This window comes from Uloborus diversus, chromosome 3 (genome assembly GCF_026930045.1).
Source record: "Uloborus diversus isolate 005 chromosome 3, Udiv.v.3.1, whole genome shotgun sequence".
NCBI lineage: Eukaryota > Metazoa > Arthropoda > Arachnida > Araneae > Uloboridae > Uloborus > Uloborus diversus.
Window position 1 is genome coordinate 188,221,296 of NC_072733.1, and position 18,389 is coordinate 188,239,684.

The 18,389-nt window shown below is 31.8% G+C and overlaps 1 protein-coding gene across 1 annotated transcript in view; it reads right to left on the minus strand.

Moving 5' to 3' along the window:
* Positions 1-12,356: 12,356 nt before the first annotated feature.
* The window catches only part of LOC129219340 (ras-like GTP-binding protein RHO), a 29,023-nt gene continuing 22,990 nt past the window's right edge, over positions 12,357-18,389 (minus strand). Inside the window, exon 5 of the mRNA XM_054853704.1 lies at positions 12,357-17,987. Coding sequence (XP_054709679.1) covers positions 17,949-17,987 — 39 coding nt within the window. The 3' untranslated portion in view covers positions 12,357-17,948. The remainder of the gene's footprint in view (positions 17,988-18,389) is intronic.

An 18,389-nucleotide genomic window follows, 5' to 3' on the forward strand; every position in this document is an offset into this window, starting at 1 on the left:
CAGCTGATTTTCAAACTTTTTTTACTTACACCGGGAGTAAAAATAAATGTGTTTTGGTTTAATATGCAGATTTAAAATGTACAAGGTGACTATTTTTCATTTCTACGAAGAATTTGAAGCAAAATAAGCGCCTGCAGGTGTTTTTTCACCAAAAAAGGCATCGTGACTAACGTAACATTTTTGCAACCCTGAGAAACAATGCTTATGTTACAAGGCAAATTTTTCTGAAACTTACGCAGGCATTTAAATTGGCCGATATATTTGTAAAAGGTAAACAATCTATTTTTTAAAATGCGCTACAAATCTGTTACAGATGAATCTTTTTTGGCCCTTAATGGTACTTTTACGAAAAACTGTGTGTGACTAACGTAACGTGACTAACGTAACCATCGAATAACAAGCAATGACTGCATATAAAAATTTTTTTATAATTAATTTCTTGCCCTTATATTACTTTTACACTTTTTAGTAACTTTCTTTGTGTTACATTACGGTTCTTTCTTTACCTTTTTTCTATATTATTGTAAGAAATTGAATGGAAGGATTCAGTTCAATTAACTCAATTTGAATGGGCGAAAAAAAGTAAACAAATTAAAAAAAAAAACTGCTTTTACAAACTGAATAACATCGATCTTGGGCTAAATAAATCCCAATTTTTTTCTCTTTTAAAAAATTAACTTTATGCAAGTTAATAGTTTCACCGAATTCTAGTATTCTGCCGATATCCTAGTTATCGTGATAAGAAACTCCGTAGTACTTTTCAATGGCATATGATTTTTTAAGGTTTACTGATTCATCGAATGAATAGTGTTGTGCATGCTTTTGGAATAAAAATGTAATATTGACAAAAAAAATCGAAAGTTTTTGCAGAATGCATTTTAATTCCAGATATCACCGCAAATGTTTGAATTTCTAAATGATCATTCTTGCATTTTCTGAAATATATGGCAGTGCAGCAGCGCTTATTGTCACTGTATCAGGTAACATCTTCAAATGTTTTCAACAAGCAGCCACTACTTCATTTTAATAATAGGTGGAGATGTATTTTCTAAAAAATAGAGACGTTCTCTTTTGTTAAGACTGTATTTCTATTACCTTAATTCTTAAGCTTGGATTCTTGTGTTGAATGCACATTCAGCAGAGTACTCATTTTGCTTTACTCACCTTTTTTCTCTTTAAATAATTTTTTTAATTGGAAGTATCTTTATAAAGATCTTTAAAAAAGTATTTTTCTAAGTAAACAGAAGGTCTACAATGTAATATTACTGGTATTTTCACCCTTTATATTTTTAATCAATATAGAATGCCTACATGTTCAAAATTGTTCATGAAAATGTACATTAAATTAAGCAAGTTTTAAATATTAGCAGTCATTTTTAAAATGTTACGTTTGTCACATGCAAACTGTTACGTTAGTCACAGCTCAAATGTTACGTTAGTCACACTAATTATTTTATATCTACTGATACTAAAATAAATATTTTGCACTTTTTAAGTAGATATGACACAGATGTAAGAAAATAAAAAGTGCTGTTTGGTTCAATCATCTGGTTTAGTTTTTAAGCAGAAAATAGTACATTTTCGTGACTAACGTAACGCAAATATTTTCAGTGAAATAACCAAACTAATTAAAATACTTATCTTATAATGTATGCAAAAAGAACAGTCAATTTTATTGGGGCAACATCTAATCATTTAGAATGAACATAGTTCTTTTAAAAATTTGCAAAAAATTTTACATTATACAAGAGTATTACATTATACAACGTATAAGCATGTTTTTTGCACATGCTAAGCCTTTTCTACAACCTCGCACATTTAGAGCCAGAAGAAAAACACCGAATGAAATTTTTGCCAACTGTTACTGGATTCATGTACTAGAAAGTATGCTGAATGAAATGATAGGTCACAATTAAGGCTTTGTGGAAGAAAAATTTCTGAGGTTGAGGTTGACATTTCTATGGAATGACCCATTATGCATTTTTTACATTTCAGCAAATTTTTGTTAAATTTAAAAATTTAATTTGAACTTGTTTGCAGTGCTTCATAAAAGATTTTAAACGATCAAATTGTTCAATATTATGTGTGAAAACATCAGAGCAAGTAGTATACATATTTAGTTATTATTAACTTGGAGTAAATATCGAGTTTGTTAATTGTAGCTGCAATTTAAGAACCTCACTCTTTTCATGGCTATTTCTTTTTTCAGAAAAATTTATGTCACTGTTATAGCTTTTATGAAAAATGCAAATTTTTCTATTCATAAATTTGAAATAAGTATAAAAATATTCCTGTTATGATTTAATATTGTAATTTATCTGTTACCTTTTTGTTTGATTTCATGACTAAAAAATGTCTACGCGTAATTTTTCCACTTTAATTGCGTAATTTGTTGACGGTTCCATAGTTTTCTTCTTCTTCTTTTTTCTTTTTTGAATGATTAAACAACCTAATTTAAAGTTTTTCAACTATGTATAGTGTACATAATCCTTACATTTTTACAATATTGCTGAAATCTTAGTTATATGTTGAATTAAAAAAAAACAAATCAGTTGGTTATTAAACTGTCTTCGTTTTTCTTCCTTTTTACTTCCTTTTACAAAAAAGGAAGTATTGTATTCGCGAAAAAATTTTCACTCAAAAATCGCCCTTAATTTCCATTTTGCTCACCCCCAAATGAATGTTGAGTTTTTTTTTCGATTCGACCACATGCGGAAAAGTGCCTAAGAATGTATAGACACGCGAAATATCCATTTTGACCATCACCGAGGTAATTACAACGACTTTTCTCGTGACGTCTGTATGTATGTGCGTATGTGCGTATGTGCGTATGTGCGTATGTGCGTATGTATCTCGCATAACTCAAAAATGGTATGTCCTAGAAAGTTGAAATTTGGTACATAGACTCGTAGTGGGGTCTAGTTGTGCACCTCCCCTTTTGGTTGCTTTCGGATGTTCCTAAGGGGGTCTTTTGCACCTTTTTGGGGGGAAATCATTGTTAATTTCGATGTAAACTCAAGTGACGTTATAATTTGTCGGACACTTGGCGATATATCGCCAGTCTTTTGGTCGCCAAGTTTTGTCGCCAACTTGGCGACAAATTTGGCGGAGTTTTTTTTTTTTTGGTTTCAATTTGGCCATTGTTGGTGATATTTAGAGAATAAATATTGAATCACATTAAAATAGCGAATAATGGGGAAATGACATTAAATTGGAGTAAAAGGAAGTCATGTGATGCACACATCAGCTCGTTTTTTGGCTGTTGTTCTTTCTCTATCATCATACAACAGTCAAAAAAGAGAAGTATAACTACATCCTATATAGATTGTACGTAGTACGATCCAAAATTTCGGGGACAAGCTGTATAAACTTAACCCAGAATAGTTCACATTACCGAAGCACATCCACCTTCAAAGGGTCACCTTGAGGGACTATGTACTTCTGCCAGTGTTCATATAACTTTTGGAAACACTCCTGGAAGCCTTTTTCGCAACCTTCTATGATGCAGCTTTATCTTCTCCTGACGGAAGAAAGCGGCGTCCATGCAATTTTTTATTTTATTTATTTTTTTTTTTTTGCTGGGAACAGGTAAGAATCACACGGAGCTAAGTCCGAAGAAACGTTATGTTATTTGTTTGTCATATCAGAGAATTGATTAACCAAACCGTGCATCCTCAACATGAAAGTCGCTTTCTTCCCTACGATGAAGTTAAAGCAGCAGCGTAAGAGGCCTTACAGGAGGTTGCGAAAAATGGCTGCCAGGAGTGCTTCTAAAAGCTATACGAACGTTGGCAGAAGTGCATAGTCGTTCAAAGTGATTATTTTGTAGACAGATGTGCTTCGGTAATGTGAACCATTCAGAATAAGGTTTTATACTGCTTGTCCTCGAACTTTTAGATCATACTACGTACGTATGAGTTTTCAACTTACTATTTCATAACGTTTCTGAGTGTCACAAGTTTACGCGTATGAAGACATCACAAGAGAACTTGTGATAATTGACTAAGGAGGTGTTCAAAATGGATATTTTGGTCCTCTATATGTTCTTGGGTACATATGCGTGTATAGATGTGCCGAAAAAACTGGTGAAGTTTGAATTGGGTGATTGTAAAATAGAAATTAGGTCGAAATTTGATTTTTTTTTATTTTTTTTTTTTTTTGTTGATTACAAGTCCTTAATCGTAGAAAGGAAGTAAAGTGAAATGAATAAATGATCCTTTAAATCCCTGACAATCTTATCAATTTATTTCCGTTAGATTTTTTTTTCTTTTGCCATCGGCCAACGGCATCGGCCATCGGCCATCGGCAATCGGCCATTTGGAGGAAAACAATCGGCAATCGGCCATCGGCCATCTTTGAACAATCGGCAAACAATCGGCATCGGCCCATCGGCCAAAAAATGCCATCGGTCGAGCCCTAAAAATACAACAGTTTATGGGATCCTGGGGCAATCGTTTCCACTCGTTCAACAACGCTGTTCTCAGACTATGGATGGTCCCCGTAGGGCGTAGTTGCGAGGTATAGGGATGAGGTCTTGGAGCCCTATGCTTATCTTTTGAGGGGCGCTGTTATGCCTCAGTTAATTTTAATGGATGTTAACACAAAGCCACATGGTGCTCTTCTGGTCGACGAATTACGGGAAAGGAAGGATATTCACTGTATGGATTGGCCAAGCATATCTCTTGACTCCAATCCTATAGAGCATGTCTGGAACGCTCTTGGGAGGGCAACAGCAACTCGCAACACCCCATACGGGGACCATCCATAGCCTGAGAACAGCGTTGTTGAACGAGTGGAAACGATTGCCTCAGGATCCCATAACTGCTTCCTTTTAAGTATGAAGTCACACTGCAAGGCCTATATGTCTGTTAGAGGGGACCATACGTCCTACTAACCCATTTTTTTTTTTTTTTTTTTTTTTTTTTTTGTTCAATTTTGCAACCGTTGTTTCATAACATCCGAATCTAACGAGAATTATTTATGATCATGCATGCGTGTTTCAAATTTTGGATAGTTATTTGTTTTGTATTGTTTTAATGTATGTACATACCAAATTTCATTAAAATCGGCATGGTAGTTCTGGATATAATTGACCAAATCTGAAAATTTTCTTAATTTCTTACACCAGTGTATTTAAAAGTGTATTTTACTAGTGTATGCTGAAGAAAAACCCCATTAAAACGATATTTTTCTACTCATATTTGAGCTCAAGCCCTTCCCCTTATTAGCACGCTGCTTTATCCGACCGGGCCAATGTGCCTTCGCTCTCGGCTGTGAAGTAATGTGCAATAAAAATAGGAAAAAGAAAGTTTTTTTTTTCTTGACCAAAAAAAAAAGGCAATATTTAGACCGTGGTTTCATTTTTCGTCATTAACAGAAACGATAAGTTTTAAAATGAGGAGTAAATCATGAAATTTGATAAAGGAACAAATAAGATCTCATATAGTCTCGTCTAGTCGAAAAACAGGTTAGAGGAATCATATATATCATGTTCAATGATATTATCAGGGTATATTCGGGGAGTCTTCCCAGAAATATTATCAGAATCTAAGCCATAAATGCGAAATTTTAGACAGTCCTTGGTGATATTAAGGAAAGGTTCAGGGACGTTCGGAATTTATTCAAAGTCCTAAAAATGGAATTTTAGACGATGTTTAAAGATGAGGCAGAGCTGTTTTTGCGGCCCCCATCGAAAAAACTTTCAAGATTTAGAATTGATATGGTTATTTTTGGCGGTACCTTTTCACTTTCTTCTTTTGTTTAAAATGTCATAGGGTAAAAGCTCCAGTAGTCGGCCGTTTAAGAGATCGATTGTTGATTTTTGTTAACCTATAAATTTCAGCTATCAATTCAACAACAAAAACATGGGAAAACTTTAGGCTGTACCTTTCTGATAATGATTCACTAACTTGTTTCTGGAATAAAAACATTTTTATTTTAAAAACCAAGCTATTGTTTATTCGGGAAAATGCTCCAGTAGTCGGCCATAGAAATCCAGTGCTCGGGCCAGTAGGCCGTTTCATTTTCATTACTGTTATGGCGTGTGAGTGAATAAATTTAAACAAAATAGAATGCGAAACTCTTACAGCACTGCAGTGTACTTACAAAATGAATTCTGCATTCCGGATATCTTCGTAACGTTTCGCTTTATATTATCTTCCAAACTGCAATCAGTTTGAATATGCATCACATGCAATAACGTTTTTTTTTTTTATTCATCTTTTACATCAGCGGTTCTCAACCTACGGAGAGAGGCAGGAAGGGACCCTAGTGGGTCGCAGAAGAATATCAAGGGGGGGGGGGGAGTTAGGGTATATCAGATTAAATGCAATTTAAAACAAACAATGATATTCCAATTTATGGTCACATGTGAATAGTAAATAACAGGGTCATCCCTCTCATTAATGTTGTGAAAGTGACTAATGTGCACGTCAACCTCACCTTGATCCTAAATTACCTCAAAAAATTGTATTTACTTCTTTTCATCTTGGTTTTCATATGTTCTAGTAATAAGCTGTTCAAAATAAAGTTTTCAACAGTTGAGTTAAATGTTACGTGTGAAAAATTATCTATTTACTAGTTTTCAGCTATCCATATCAGTTCAAGTTTCCTATTATACTGTTTGTATCAAGTAAGTACGGAGGGAGTGCGGAGCTTGAAAGTTTGAGAACCCCTGTTCTACATTTTTAACTAAAATGATACCATACACTGTTAAAAAAAATCAGGAAACTTCTATGGTAAATATAACCGTAAAATGGACCGTTTACAGTAGTGAAAATAATTACAGTAAATTGTACCGAAAAAAATATGCGATTGCAGCGTCAATTAATACACCACGTGACTTACAGTCCGAAGCAGATAACACCGTTTTCCCCTTCACTCGATGTGTCCCAATTCGTATGATAGGCAGCAAAACCGCATACGGATTTGAAGGTCCAGAGATCGAACTGCTGCTTGCATTTTGCATGTTTAACTCTCGTTTATTCTACATTAAAATTTAACAGTAAAATAGGATTTTACGGTGAAAGTTACTGGCAACATGGATGCCAGTAACTTTTACCATAAAATTTCAGGATTTTTTTAACAGTGTAAACTGCGAAAGAAGAAATTTGATGAATGGAAAAGACCCGGGTTAAACCGGATGGTTTTTAGGAAACGCATATTGAAAACTTTCAAAACATGAGAATTTGGACTCCCCCCAACCCCCCGACACAAAAAGATTTCTGTTTTGTTAACATGAAGACTGAGCAAAAGAGTTAATAGAATTCATGACCGATAAAGAGCGAATTACTAAAAGATATGATTGACATTTGACTGGACTACGTTCATTAAAACGGAACTTCAACATACGGAACATAAAATTAAAACTGTAGTTTTGGAAATAATTTCACTTCAAAGCAATGGTACAAAATAGCAAAAAATTGTTTTAATTAAAAGATTAGTAACCAAAGTCACGTCTAAAGCAAAATTTATCATAAAAAACAATTGCTATTTTCTGTGAACGAACTGCAGTAAGATGAATTATATAGGCTCGTCCGTATTTTCAAAGTTTTTCGGTGGGGGGGGGGATGGAAAAGGGAATGAATTAAATTCATTTTATAGGAAAAAAGCATCAAAATACAAGCAAAAATGTATAATTGCATTATGTTGTGAAAATCCATAGGGGTCAATTACCCTCCCCCCTGCCCCTGATTGCCCAAATTACGGACCTGTATGTAAATAAATTGAAATTGAGAAATTTGGGGTGTCATGAAGATAATCATACAGCGTTCAAGAAGAATATTAATAAACGATGAATAAACTAAAATGGGATTAGTATCTACGTAATGCAATTTTGAAGCAGTCACCATTATTTTCAACAACAAATAAATTTTAATTTCCTAGAGAAGAAAATCTGAATAATTAAATATTTGGTTATAAAAAAGCAGTAATAAAAAGTGTTACCAACATTTGAAATAATTAGCCTCAGTAAAATCAAACCATCAACGTAAGATGCTTTGATAAGAAAGACGATAAATCACCATTTGATAGACACGTTAAGTAATAGAACTTTTATTCTAAACGCAACGATGTACAACACCTGTTTTCAATAATTCTAAACTAAAATCATCATTCGAAGCAATAAAATGATGAAACGACTCTTTTCGTAGAAAAAAGTTAAGGCACAAAATTTAAGCATTTTCTTTAGGAGAAATAACGTCCGAAAGGGAATTTTTACTCAAAACAGCTAAATTGTCTCTGTGTCAATACTTTATTTTAATTACTATTTGATGAATACTAGAAAATCCATATTAGGTACGCAGTCGACTTCTGGGTATATCAACCAAATAGTATAGAACCAGTGATCAATCTGCCATGGCCGACTATTGGAAATGCTTAAGAATTCAGTACCTAGTGGGCGGCCACCCCTCTAAAAATTATTGAGTCTAACTTTGAGTATATTTTTTAATTAAAACGTTATGTTTGACAATCCATTTAACCAAAAGCAAAAGCAAATTTACAGTAGAACGAAAAAATGAAGGGTACTTTAACGTTTAAAGATGATGTGTCTTCTTAACACAAAAATAAGCAGAATCGTAAACTAGAATGACGGGCACATCATTTAAAATAAAATGACTCCTTACTACTTAAGAATATGTACCCAGAACTTAACTGTTATTGGGTGATAATTGGGGACAGGTAAGTGAATATGGGAATGCGTCATATGCGATTTTCAATTATTCATATAATATTTAAGCAGTTTTTTGTCCTTGTGGCCGACTATTGGAGCCCGGCCAACTACGGGAGCACTTACCGTACCTGATGAACATCGCTGTAATTTTTTTTTTTTTTTTTTCACTTTTTATCTTTAAACACGAAGAACTACTGATGTGACTAGTCAACTAGTCATGACATTTTTAAAATCTCGCTTGACTCTGTTTCAACTTGTTCTCTATTTAAAACATATTTTGGCATCACATATATTTTTCTCCACTTTTCCACAATATTTTTATTTAAAAAAAGGGAAAAGAAAATAAAAAGAAATGGAGTTATGTCGGTGGCTCCTATGCAGTTCTGTTTATTCACCAATTCATTTTTTATTTGACTGAAACTTGGTTAAAAAAATGTTTGAAACATTCTTTTCAGCGATTCTCGGTTAGTTAAATCACAATGCAGAACCTTAGACATTCCTAAATAATGTTCAAAAATTGCATTTGCTTTCAAAATTTCGCCAAAAAAAAAAACCTTTTTGAAACCTTTTTTCTATTTGTTTATTTATTTCTATTCCATTTTCTTAAGATCGCATAGATTTTTTTTTTTTTTTTTTTAATCATGAACTTGGTGATCCGATTTCTGAAAAACTGAAGCGGGAGAGGGGCAACACCTTTCTTGGTGAAAGCCCTGGTGCTCCCCCCCCCCCCCCAATGTTTGGTCACGCTACGCCTCTGGCATTTAGATATCCAACCGGTTGCATAAAGAGTAAGTTTCAGGTTAAACTAGAGTGAATGGCATTTTTTTATGCTACAACAATTAGGAGAAAGGAAAACAAATTATTTAATTGTAAAATAGCTTAGGGGCTACTGTGGCCCCTCCCGTCTTTCTAGGTATAAGTATCAATATTTACAATGCTATGAGGCGAATGATTAATTGATTAAACAAGCATTCAAATAGTGTCATATTATGAAAAAAGTCAGAAAGTTCCATTAGATACTATCCAAGCTATTAAACAACAAACTACGTGAGGGGCCACCGTCTTTCTAGTGTTGAAATGAGTTTTATTTTTTATACAAGGTGGAACGCGGTTTTTTTTTTTTTTTTTTTTGAAATTGACACGCAAAAAGTGTGGAGTATCACAGAGTGGTGGAGAGAGGCTCAACGGAAAGATCTGAATGGGAAGTATTATTACATCATGCTTTCAGTTGCCATCATGCTTTGGTCAAGACAGCATCGCACTTTTACTGTGGAGGCACATTTTTCAAACAGCCACTCGATCGAAATGATGACTGAAACAGGCCTGAACGCTTGCCTGATTTAGCTCCCTGTGACTATTTCCTGTGGGGTCATCTGAAGTCGCGTGTTTATAGGATCATCCAAAAACCCTGGAGGCCATGAAGAACTGCATCCGAGGTGAAACTGCCAATATGCAACTAGACATGCTCCAAAGAGTTGACCAAAACTTCCAAGTTCAACTGAATCAGTGTATTGACAATGGAGGGCAATGCTTACAAGATAATTTCCAAAACTGAAAAAGTATTATCTCCCATTATGTGTGACAGGAAAAAGATAATAAAGAATTTTTAGGTATGTAAAATGTTTTATTTCATTTTTAAAAACGGAAGTACTTATGCCCCACCCTGTGTGAAAAAAAAAATTATATATATATATATATATATATATATATATATATATATATATATATATATATATATATATATATTGTATTAAAAAAACAGCACCCATGCGTTGAAATCATTTAAGATCGTTACATTAAATACACATCAATGACAGATCGAATGAAGACTTGCCCATTCCCAAGATTCAGGTACTATTCTACCTACTCTTCTGTTTATGCTTTTTCTTTTTTGGAAATATTTCGCAATATATAATTGATATATTTTTATTTTAAAACTCCTCTGTCGATCGAGTTCGGATCATTATCCACAGAAAGAACATATCTTTTGAATGATTTTACACTCTGTTCAGAATAAAACGTATAACTGAATTAATGATTTCGAAAACCAGTCATCTGCTTTGATAAAATCAAAGAGATGACTAGTTTTCTGACTCAACAATTCAATAAAACAAGAAATTTTCTCACACAAAATTTTAAACACTTAGCTTATACTTTAACTAAAACTAAAAAAGTGGGCAATATGCTGCACAATATATATTTTGTCCTGTAGTAATTTATTAACTTTTTAATACATAATCAAAAAATAACGATCAGTTTGTTCAATTCCAAAAAAAAAAAGAAAAAAAAAAAGAATATTACTGAAAATTCTTAAACTTAAGTACTGATGATGACTATATATCGACAAAGGAATTAGTAGTTAAAAGTAGTTCATGCATGGTTAAATAGTAATGATATATAAAAATGTTATCCATCAAAACCACGTTCCAGGAATCTACTTGAAATGAAAGCACAGTATTTACAGATATCCTTAAGTTTTTAAAGGAAATTAAATATTGTACATAACTCTTAGAGACATTTAAAATTATCTAGCCAATGACATCTAGTAACATTTATAATATCTTATTATGTAAGCAAACATTGTTTAAATACTTCTTTTCAGACATAAACCGGAAAATAGAATTATGCTTTAATTTTTTTTTTTTTAAGTTTCTTTACAAAGTATATTTTTAGCTTTTGTTCAATTCTACTTAAGCAACAGCTTGTTCCTGAGAGCACAAGAATTTTTAAAAGTATTATGTGAAGAAAACACAAATAATTATATTATATGACTAATATCAATGTGTAAAAAGGGTTAAGCTAGTTAACTCTCAAAACTCCCAATGATCCTCTGAATTCCAGGTTTATTTCTATTGTTCAAAAGCTGTGGGTCTTTTTGCATCTCTAACTGGTATTCTTACTTCTATAGTGCAGTCTTGAAACTGCAGATATCATAAATGTCTTTGCCAAAAGTCCTCCACGCCAGCACTGCCAAATGTTTTCGAGGACAAGGGAAGGGAGATTTCTTCTCGGGGTTATCCTTAATTCACATTATAATTTTAAATAATGTGTTTTCTAAGACTATGAATGCATCTTATATGCCATTTTATCCTAAACAACACTATTCTCTTATAGACATTAAACTTGAAATGAGTTGGTTAGGAAGTTTTTTTATGGACACAACTGCAAGTTTTTTGCAATCAGGACACAGAAATTCAACAATTGCAACCACAGGAGATAAATGAGAAAGAAAAAATAAGTCATAATTCTAATGAACAATTAGGAATCAAACAGAACACAGCACATTTTTTAAATTACACTTTATTTTTTCACTTAGTAATTCATAATGTGTTCATGCGGCCAGTTACACAATAGCAATGACCATAAAATACAAACATTCTTTAAAATTGATTTAAAAGAAAGTTTTCATACTAAAGTGGAAAAATGAGCACTGAAGTAACCCCACATTGTTTAACAGTTTTAAGGTCTTCGTCATAGCTTCATACTGCTCATTTAACAAACTGTAAATGTATAAAATTCTTCCTAAAATACTCAATTCGTAATTTTAATTGTTAAAGAAATTGAGTGACTAAACATCCTCTCTCCTGTTTTGTTTTCAGAATTTTAATGAAGAGTGAAAAACATTGTCAGAATTTCTTGGAAGATCCCCTCCCCCCCAAGGAAAAAAACGAGAACTTTTCAAATATTTATTTTTTTTACACAGTAAAAAGTATGACTAAGCTGACCACAAAATGCCTAACATAAAAAATATAATTCAACTGAACAGAAATACATACCTCTACTTCAATGAATGAGGGGGAGATCATGGTTTTTTTTTTAATAAATGCAAATGTGATGGTTAGAAACAAAAATATATGAACATTGAAAAGGGCACAAGATTGAAATAACGTGCAAAACCAAATACTGGATGTTGCACTTTTTTTTTCACATAAATATTGTAACATATGTTGCTTCCAGGATCAGAAAGTTCATTTCTCAGTCTTAGCTCATAAGCATTAGAAACATCAAGTCAACTGTTACATTTTGTAGCACAAATTCAGATTACAGAATTTACCTATTTTATGGTTTCCAGGAACAACTTTTTCATTTCAAAGTTGAGTTTATAGATGTAAAGACATCCGGTAAAATATTTCTGTAATTTTTGTAATTTGCATATTTGTGCTACAAAATGCTGGATTTTTCCTGTTATTACTTATGTACCTAACACATAATAGAAGCCTGATTCACTATCTTATGTTACGTAAATGTAAATATATAAGTTTGTAAACTATCTTCCAGCTTCTGAAAGTATTTTGCAATGCAAAAAATTGTTTTTCCACTGAAATTGGCTTGTAAAATGCATAGTAGTGTTTTGCCTTCTTACTAGCAAAGATATATTTTTCACTTAACTCATTGTTTCTCAATGTATATGTTCAAATTACTAAAATATTAATAAAAAAGTGTCAAAGGATTAAAAAGCAGTAAATGTTGATGGGCCCTTTAAATAGTACCTTCAACAACTTGATAAATGACAAATATGCATTAAAAAAACTTAATACCTATGCATGCAGATTATAGATATTACAATGTGAATATGCATATAAATATACATACACGCACAGGAAAAGAGATAATACATTTCAACAGTTTGGAAAATGTGCATTTCTAAAAATGCAACAACTAAAACTGAAGTATTGTTTACATCTCTGCAACAAATTAGTGTATCATGCATGTAACATTAAAATTAAAATGTAAATGGAGACAAAGTAAATATTCAAGGTACTCTTTGGCCTCACTTATCTTAAAATTTTAAGATAAAAACTAAACTTGAAGCAAATTCAAAATGTTAAATGGTTTAACACACTCAATATGAGTGTTTTAATTTAACTGTGCAGCTTCACAAAGCTTAGAATATGATCAAAGAATAAATGTGACAAAAACATTTAGGGCATGCAACATTTAAGGAACACCCTTTAAAAGAGAAGCATATCAGAAAATTAAAGAAAACCTACACTTTGTGCAAATTCTAAATGCCATGTGGTTTAGCATTCAATATGAATGCTTCAATTAAACTGCACAGTTTAAAAGAATAGATCATGGCAAATTTACTATAAAATAAAAAGCCAAAAAGAGAGCTCCAGTATCAACAAATGACAGTACTTCATATTCATAGGTTACAAGTGGAAACAAAAAAAATCAGTCCTTCAACTCTAAATTAAGACAAGTTAGACTGAAGGGATGAGCCATTTACAGCACATTATTAAACAGAAATCTCTTATCATTTGAGCAGTTTTCAAATAGAATAAACCCTTTCAACTTTTTTAACAAAATACTAAAAATCAGAAAATTATACGGGCTGTAAAAAGTAATGTGTTCTGATTTGGTACAATTTTAGTATTGCATTACAGTTGGTCAAAACTATGTACCTAACCAGAAAACTTTTAATATTGGTAAACATTTATGTTCTTATTGAACTCCCATAGAGGACACTCATATCAGCTTTACTAAGAACATGTGTAGCATTTTTACAAACGAAGTGCATGTAAATGGTAAGGAGAAGTATTTCTCAATAAGTTATTCGAAGAAAACCTCTAACATAAATCTTCAGCAGTTTTAAAAAGTGGTATTGTTTGTTTTAAAGTAATCAAATTAAATGAGAAGCTGTAACAGCTCTATAATAATTATTTGTGCTTCAACTAATACTGTACTTTTTATATAAGACAGCAATTATTTTCTTTTTAATTTATTTAAGGAATAAAAAATTGATATTTTATAAATTTATAATTAATGAAACATATTTTGAACTAAATTCCTAGAACATCTTCTGCTTTATTAAATTTATCACTTCTAAAGTAGCTTTCAAAAACAAGGAAGAAATATCCAGAAAAAATTGAATTTTAAGTATATATATATATTGTATATATATTCAAAATTATATAATATTCGTTAAATACTTTTTCTTCTCATAAGGTATTTAAAAATTCACATGCTCATAGATAATGAGAAAAATATATGGTTTCTTCAGCCATAATTTAGCAGAAATAGGTAATTCTACAATTATTAATCAACCTTGTGAAATATTAATGGGGAAGACTTCAATCCCACAGAAAATGTTTGGTCATTAGGGATTTAATGCATAGCAAAGTTCTCACTTTTGGGAAATCGTGACCTCGAAATAAAAATACTTCAAATCCTGTGACAAAACTCAAGAAGCCAAACAACATTGAATGAAACTTGACTTTTAATCATCTTCTAATGAGGAAATGTTATCAAGCAGAGCCCATAGAATTTAATAAAAAATCTTACCTGTAAATCTTATTAACTTTTTATCAGTAAGTAAAAATAAACCAACATTAACTAAACTACAGTATTAAAGTATCCCTGAAATCATAAATACAGTAAGTACTTTCTGTTCAATATTTGTTGAAAACAATTTAATGTTTCATTAAACTTTTTACAAAAGCAGGCACTTTGGGATTCAATGCACTGTTAGCTTATAGTTCTGTAACTACACAGTAGTAAATGCACAAATGTTTGTAACATTCTACTGCAAAAGACGATAATAATAACAATGCCAATTGAGCTATCGTACAGGAGAAATTGAACTTTTGATAAGCTACTTATATACTTTGCATAGTAGCAAAAATACTCATTTTTCCCCCTTGCTGCAACAGCAGTACCATCACAATAGTGAAAATTTTGAAACCATTTTTCAAGCTTAATACACTATGGTCTTGAAAGTATTGTTAGAGTTATAAAACATTTTGCATAGATATCGCTTTATTTGCCCAAATATTCCAAATGCAAACAAGGTTTTGCAAATGCAAACAAGGTCAACATTTTGCATAGATATCGTTTTATTTGCCCAAATACTCCAAATGCAAACAAGGTTAAAACTTTGAACAGTTTCAGTTTACTTATTCTTTAAAAGCTCGAGGAGTAAAATAAAACTACTGAAGCTTACATTATATTTTCTACAAAAATAGTTCAAAAGAAAATATAAAAAATATTTTTTGAGGACTTGAAACAATGCTGAGTGAATTGAGTCTTGTTTTGTAGTACATAGGTTGGCTGGATAAATAAAGAGATCTTTTTCCTCAGAACTATACAATTTATACATATATACATGCAGGAAACCTATTCTGAATTTAGACTATATCTGAATAAAATGCTCACATTGGGAATGGATCACTGACAAAAGCGCAAAGCTCTAAATGGTGAATTTTTTTTTTTGGAGTTTACACACTTGAATTTGATCAAATCATGATGCGGCAACTTAATAGTGATCCAAGTCTGATTTCACATTTGGAGGATGGAAGAAACATCCCTACATCAATATGTGATAATGGAAGCGAATGATGATGGCCTTTCGTTAAATTTGCCACGAAATACGGAATATTACAGAAGTTGTTCTTCAGAAACTAACTTCAACCTATTGAAGACATTTTTGTATCTGAAAAAGCTGTTCGGAATTTTGTACACTCACTCCGAACCACGGTTGCTCTGAAATGAGAAATCACACAGGGTTTTCCTTTGCTGCAATTGCAAAAAACAACGCAAAAGCAAAAGATGTACTTAAGTGCCTAACTTCTGGCATGCAAATATAACTCAAAGTGGTTTCACATTTGCCTGTAAGAATAAGTAACAGCATTTTTCATAACTTGTTCTGTCCTTTATATTACTTTATTATGTTTTACTTATACTCATTTCATTCATTTTATTTAATCAAGCATTTGAAATTTAGAAAAATCATTTTCTGACTTTTTTTTGACTTATTTAACCACAGTGAAGGTATTTCACTCATACACCTAATGTAAAATCAGGGCTTGATCACTAAAGATTTGTGGCTTTGCGAATTGATCAAAGTAAGTGGGCAAACTCCAAAAAAATTCACTACTTTGGACCCTTGGCACTTTTTTTTCAGTGATCCCTTTCACATGTAAGCATTTTTTTTTCAGACACTGTCTAATTTCTGGGTTGGGTTCCAACATACACATATATACATATGTGTGTGTGTATATAAACACTAATCAAGAGTCATTCCAAACCAGAACACAATTCTGATTTTAAAATAAGAGCAAACATTCTACAGAAAAATTCTCTGTTACATAACAGTAAAAATTATTTCATGTTACATTTAATCATTTTGTGCATGCAGATACAAAAATAAATGACAATACAACTTTCGAAAAAGCATAAACTGAACAAAATCAAGCCAGTTTTTATGCACGAACAATAAACCATGTTTTTAAGGGCTTTTATGAATTTTTGGAATCATAACACCATAAGAAATTTTCATCACCACATACTAAATTTTTATGAGACAATTATTAGCAGATTTATTGCTTAGTGATTTACTCCATCAAAATTAATATAGTTATTGTTTAATACATATACCTATCAAAATATACAATATTTAACTAACCACAATTTGGAAAAAAGTATTTCTCACCAAAATGGCACACTTTCACAACAAAATATCATTGACAATTGGCGCGAGTTTTAATATAATGATTCAACTGTCATCGAACATCAAGGAAAGTACACTGCTTTTGGGAATGTATTACAACAATAATAATATTGAATTTTTGTTCCAGTTTTCCCAATTAGTTATATGAATAAGAAAATCAACTTAAACAAAGATCCAGCAACAATGCATAATGTTAAAAGGCACAGAATTTGACAGCTAGAAAACTAGTCATCCTTAAAAGAGTATGTAAAAACTACAATTATTTTTCAGGTACCAGTTTACTGAAAAAAAAAACAGGAAAGAGAATGCTTAGAACTTTATGAAACAATCAAAACTGAGAATCAGTATTTTAGGGGGGAAATTATATACATGTGAACCTTTGGTAGTATATGTCCTTTCACTGTTGTTATACATTACAATACAAACTTATATTCATTATATAAAGATCCACAGGCATAACAGATCTAATTTCATGAGACCATCTTGCAGGACCTCTAAGTTTGTAGTCTTAGGAGCAGCAACAAAGTGAGGAAAATTATGGCCCCTAAGAAGCTAGCATATCTTTACAATTCCAAAAATCATTAAAACAGCTGCAGTGGAAGACTTCTGCCAGTTGATTCTCATGCACGTAAAAAAGTAATGATACATTGATAGGGACTTTTACAAATGGAATTGATGAAGGAAAGAAAATAGCTAAAAAGAACGAAAACATGTTTGATCACATTTGAGAATAGGCTTCAAACAGAAGACTAATAGAACATGACTTAAAACTCTCTTCATATGCTGAGGTCCCCTGCTGCTGCTGCTGCTCAGTCTTAAGTACCACTTTTAAAATAAAACACATTTTGTTTTCTTCTTCCTTTTAACCTAAAATAAAAGTTCAAAATTCATGAAGTAAATACTGAAATAGATAAGCAAACCTTTACTGTAGATTAATATTAACTTATATTTCATTGGAAAAGCTGCAACTGTTTGCTACATACCAATGTACTAACACTATTTCTAAACACTAAAAATCATATGACATTTTTATTCTTAAATGTTAGTCTTAAAACAATTCAGAAGGTTTTTTTTTTTAATCACATAATGAATAAAATATTCAAAATATATATTAAATCAATTCAACAGATAAGTTTTTCAAAAACAGAAATATATCAGCAAAACTGCATACAACAAACAATATAACGAGTATTCACTTTTAAGAATCCAGTAATGAGCTACAAAAATTATTCTCACTCCATACACTCTAACCAAAATGTATCTAAATAA